This window comes from Aphelocoma coerulescens, chromosome 5 (genome assembly GCF_041296385.1).
Source record: "Aphelocoma coerulescens isolate FSJ_1873_10779 chromosome 5, UR_Acoe_1.0, whole genome shotgun sequence".
NCBI lineage: Eukaryota > Metazoa > Chordata > Aves > Passeriformes > Corvidae > Aphelocoma > Aphelocoma coerulescens.
Window position 1 is genome coordinate 28,655,641 of NC_091019.1, and position 5,350 is coordinate 28,660,990.

The window sequence follows — 5,350 nt, forward strand, 5'->3', positions numbered from 1 at the left end:
GAGCCGCGGCCCCCGCGCGCCGCCAGCCCCGCCCCGCCCCGCGAGCGGCGCACGCGCTGGCAGCCAATGAGCGCGGCGCGGCGGGCGGAGAGCCGGACGCGCTGTGCTGCCCCCCAGCGGCCGCGGCTGCCGCCTGCGCGGTCCCGTCGCCTGAAACCGCCCCGGAAATGTCGCTGCCACCCGGCACGGGAACCGGAGAGCGACCCCCGAGCTCAGTCAGCAGGCTGGCCGTCACAGGCCAACGCCAAAAACCTCCCTCTCCATTAAAAAAAAACAAACAAAAAAGTTCAAGGGCCCCAAATGGCTGCCTGCATCGAAAAGGTACCTATGGTCATGAAACCTGGAGCACGAGCCCCTTCCACTCCCCCAAATTCAACGGGAACATACTCTAGGCAGAAATGGGAGTGTTCTTCGGTAGGTGTGGCCAGACATCAATCACGGGGCATGGTACGTCATGTAGGATCCATGGGGCAGGGTATGAAGCAATGGCAAGGACTGCCCAGGATCGCTATCAGAGTAACTTTATGTTTGAAAGGGCCAGGGATTTAGAAGGCTGGTGCAACATCGCAGCTCGCTACAGGATGTTGCTGCTGACCCCAGGGATCAGAAGCCGCAGCACAGACTATTGCACAGAACCAGATGGGGCGGGGGGGGGGTTGCAGAGATTTCTGCAGAAGTGTTCAGCAGCAAGTTCCAAGGGAAGGATTGATGCAGTTGAGCAAAACTCATTGCATTGAAGGATTCACTGTGCTGGCCATGGGGGGGTGTTTAAAATGAGCAAGTCAAAAGGCAGACTGCAAACACTACAGGAGCTACAAAGTAAACACGGAACAAATCCCCTGAAACAAGGGAAGGAGTAACAATCCCGTTTTCAATACAAACCTACCCCCTACAAAGAGGGTAAAGAGAACCCCGTGAACTGGGATCCCCACCCTACAGCAGCAAGTGTTTCACAGTTACTTTTCCACTCCTGCCTGCCACAGAGAGACACAGAGGCCAAGCTCACACCTCCATGAGAAAGGCCACCAGAGCGAGATGCTCTCCTTCACTGGACACAGTGCAAAGAGAATGAAAAGTTTAATTCCTGAGTCTTAGCATGCTTCCTCAAACTGAGAAACCAGGTGCAGAGCAACACAGTAAAAAACCTCAGAAGGATGTGATACTGACTCTTTGGAAAGGTGTTTTGGAGGCACTGCTGTTGCTTAGACTTGTACATAGCCAGAAGGGAGAGAATTTCCATCCTCTGCACTGAATGGGGCAACAGGAGGAACAGCTGTTGCAAAAGCCTTATACAGCAGAACAGTTTACTGAAGTCTAACCCGAACAGTCTGGCTACTTGCCACTTCCTTACCTGGAGGTTCAGGATTTTATAACTTCAGATTGCATTCATTCAGTTAATTCTAGATCCCTAACTACACAAAGCTCCCATTCCAGTCTTTGTCTGATATCAGCCCACCCCCCCAGAGATGCAAATTTCTCAGATTATGTAAATAACATCCATTTTAAAAAACAATCACAAAAAAACTCCAATTGATCTCTACAACACATGCTCTCCCCAGCTCTGACACAGGGTGATATAAAACATGATCCAGCCAGGTCTTTGGCTCTGGTTCCTGACACAATTCCCCATGCACTTTGCACGTGTATTTTTTCATGCTCCTTGCTCTTCTTCTCCCCAGGAGGAAAGGAGCACCAAAGGTTATCCCCCCCAGACACAAAAATAGATGTGCAGGAGCTGCCTACACACCAGTCTCATTTCTTTCACTGCTTTTGACATTAGGATCCTCTTGCACCTTTCTCATCTCCAGTCCTTTCACCCATGTGTAGGCAAAGGAGCCCCCCAGAACCATCAAGTTACTCGTCCACCACAAGAAGCTCTTTGTCTCCTCGAAGTAGATAACAGCCAGCACTGTTTGGGCACAGGCCTTGGCTGTCCCAGACACGTTGTGGGTGAGTGGGCTAGTGAATTTAATCTGAAGTCCAGTCACATACCCGATGGCAAAGCCAAACACTCCCCCCAGGGTCATCATGCCCCAAAAACTGGGGCTCCCCAGCTTGTCGAAGTGGTAGAGGGTGTGGAACTCGCCCAGCAGCATCATGAGGGGGAAGAACAGGACACAAGCATTGATGTTGTTGTAGAAGGTCAGGCGCCAGATGCTACCATCCACCACAGGCAGCACCTTCTTGGTGTAGATGGCATTGAGAGAGACACAAAGGCTTGCTAAGATCCCAAAGAAAATACCTGTCCATGACAGAGTGCCCTCTGCTCCTTCCTGGTCAACACCCAGCCAGAAGCCACCTGCAACCAAACAAATCAGGCATCATCTGAACAACTGCTGAAAGGCTCAAAACTTACAGTCAAAAATTCATTATTTGCTTTATAGTGAACAACAACAACAAGAGACAGGCTTTAGGGCTTCCCCTTTCTATTAAGTGAACCCACAAAATATCACGACTAGTGTCCTGGGAAGACTTATTTTGGGAGTACAGGAAATTTATTGTGCGGATAATTCAGTCTCAGAAGACTAATTCCCACACTGAGCAGGCAGCACTAGTTCAGAAACTATTAACCCAGCTAGTCTTTGCATATAGATAATTTTCAGGAGACCATTTTTTTAAACTGAAAAGGCTGAAAAGTGACACACAGGTAGAAAAAATATTCTTCAAAGTTTGAAAAAAATCCCACTTTATAGACTTTTCTCTGCTGTTAACAGGAAGGAAAAAATAGGTCAGAGAAGATGGAAAGATAGTAAAAACATGAATGTAATAGTAAGCATGATCAAAAAAATCACAAGGCAGAAACTGTGTGCAGTACCTTCATGTTAAACTTTGATGGGCAAAGCACTCTCTAACCACCTGCAAAACAGGAGCTACAGGCTTTGCATCTCCAAGGCAGAGAGGGAGACCTCCCCCCATCCAGTTCATAAGCAAAACAAAAGGGAGATGAGCTACTGAAGGAGCACTGCACCACATTTTCATTAGCTGCTTCTTGTTGGAGGTTGTCTGGAAAGTTGCCTGCAAAGCACCTAAGACACTTGAAACTAAGCCCAGATACAAATGCATTCAATGCACAGATGTAAGGGCTTTGTGTCAGGCCAAAGAGGATGCTCAGCTACGCTGCTATAGGCATACAGGCAATGCTCTCACAGCGAAAGGAGATGAAGCCAGGACGACAGAGTCGCAGTCTTGGAGAAATCCTGTCAGGCTGCCAGGCACCATACTCCTGGGCAGTGCCTGAACTAAAGATGAGCTGAAGGCAATTGCTTGCATCACTTGGGTAGAAAATACAGTAGCTCTGTTCCTGTTCACCTCTTCCGTGGAGATGAGATTGTCTTATTTTCATCTGATCCATCCACTTGTCTAAAACTAAAGTGAATGCATGCACACCTGGAACCAGACTGAAATCAACATTTCATCATTCTTGGCATCTAAATGGGCCTCCAGCAGAAGGCAGCTTTTGGGATTTACTTGTCCTTGGAATGGAAGGCTTATAAGCATTCCTGTTAAGCCAGTCAGTGGCTCGCCCCACATCCTAACCACATAACCAGATCTTCTGGTGGTGTTTTACGCTTGGCTTGGTCAGCTAAGCCTCTATCAAATGCATTCAGCCTATTGTAAAAACCAACTGGCTGGCTCTACTGTATGGTCCCAGTGGTGCTGACATAAATGTTATTGTTACTAAAGTTAATAATCAACAAGGACTTGGGAGCAGGGAGAAAGCCACCTGCTATTTTATAGGGTGTACAGGGGGAAGAAAAGGTAAGGCAAGTTAAACTTCATTAGAGGGTAGATAGGTTTTAGTGCTCAAAGGAAAAAGGGAGCTATGTCAAACGAGAACAATTTCTTCTCTTAACGAGTTACCTACATCCTCCAGACATACAAATTTGGTTGCCAGAGACAGAGCAAGGCACAAGCCCTGAGCTTCCCCACCTAAGAGGGAGCTGCCATGCAGGCGGGGATGACTTCCCAAGGGAAAGACACCCCACCACCATCTCTCTGGGGCTGGCTGTAGACTGGGTGCAGCCCTTCCTGCTCCCCCTCACCTATGATGACTCCGCAGGCCAGGAGGGCATAGAGGGAGGTGGTCTGCTTGAGGAGGAGGTAGGAGAGCAGCACGTTGAATACGGTGGTGAGGGACCGCCCCACATTGTAGAAGGCCACGCCGACATGCTTGAGGCAGAGGTTGTTGGAGGTGACCATGCCGATGAAGACGGCGGAGAGGGGCAGGACGCTGCGGGACACCTTGGGGTCGAGGCGGAGGGTGGGCAAGCCGGCGCAGGGGGGCCCGCAGGCCGCCCCCAGGCTGAGGCCCAGGCAGAGGGCGGCCGTGAGGGCGCACTGGAAAAAGGTGACGAAGAGAGGGGCGTCGAGGCGCAGCGAGGGGCTGTCCAGGAGGTACTTGTTGAGGAAGACCATGGCGATGGAGGTGAACCAGTAGAGGCAGACCACCACGGCGATGCGCAGCGCTCGCAGCAGGAAGGGCGCCCGCCGGCCCCCGCCGCCCTCCGCCGGCAGCAGCGGGTCGGCGCCGCCGCCGCCCAGCGCCATCCGCAGGATCCCCGTCCGCGTCAGCTGCGCTCTGCTCATGGCGGGCCGGCCCCCGCCAGCGACGGCCGCCGGTCCCCGCCTCCTCCCGCCACCAGCTCCGCTCACCCGCCTCCGCCGCCGGCCCCGCGCCTCCCGGAGCGCCGCGGCCCCGCCCGCCGCCCTTTATTCACGCCCCGCGGGCGCCGCTCGGCACCGCCCCAGCCGCGGCGCCATGTCGGGGGAGGGCCCGGGCCGGCCCCCGCCGCCCGCTCCGCCCCGGGGCAGCGCGGCTGTTGCAAACTACGGAATTTATAAAAGAATTCTTAAGAAAGGATGTTATTTGATATTTGAACTTTGTGTGTTTTCAGGCCGAATCAACCACAAAGGAAATTTGATCCGTGCAACAGAGAGCAGCGAGCAAGCAAGCTCTAAGTGATGCCCGGGCGTCAAAAAGAAATTACTTGTCGGCAGAATAGCCTTGTTAAGGTTTAGGTGTCGACGGGTTTCAACGATCTCAGACCCAGGTGGAGGCTAGCAAAGCTTGGGGGGCAAGCTGACAGGGGACACAAAGAAGGTAGAATTTACAGGCCCCACGGACATTTGGCAGGACCCCTAAGATAAGGAAGAAACTAATAAAGACAATTCAGCAACTCTGCTGAGGTCAGCTCCAGCTGGGTAAAAGGTAATTCCAACAAATGGAGAATACAACCACCAACTCATTGACCACCAACTCAGGAAACCCACTAGCCTAAAAGAAGAGAAGCACTGAGCATGCAGACTATTTACCACAAGAAGAGAGAAAACCATCAATCGATAGAAGATA

General features: G+C 51.8%; 1 protein-coding gene across 1 annotated transcript; it reads right to left on the reverse strand.

Moving 5' to 3' along the window:
• Positions 1-1,062: 1,062 nt before the first annotated feature.
• Positions 1,063-4,643, reverse strand: SLC35C1 (solute carrier family 35 member C1). Its single transcript, XM_069017347.1, has 2 exons — positions 4,044-4,643; positions 1,063-2,299 (listed from the first exon to the last, which is right to left on the reverse strand). The coding sequence occupies exons 1-2, from the start codon at positions 4,585-4,587 to the stop codon at positions 1,740-1,742; spliced, it is 1,104 nt and encodes a 367-aa protein (XP_068873448.1). The 5' UTR covers positions 4,588-4,643; the 3' UTR covers positions 1,063-1,739.
• Positions 4,644-5,350: the final 707 nt, after the last annotated feature.

Excerpts from the sequence above, each read along its gene's own strand:
- SLC35C1 (XM_069017347.1), bottom strand. The coding sequence starts at position 4,587 with ATGAGCAGAGCGCAGCTGACGCGGACGGGGATCCTGCGGATGGCGCTG. Across the intron at positions 2,300-4,043 it reads GGCCTGCGGAGTCATCATAG|GTGGCTTCTGGCTGGGTGTT; the intron begins GTGAGGGGGAGC and ends GTTTGGTTGCAG.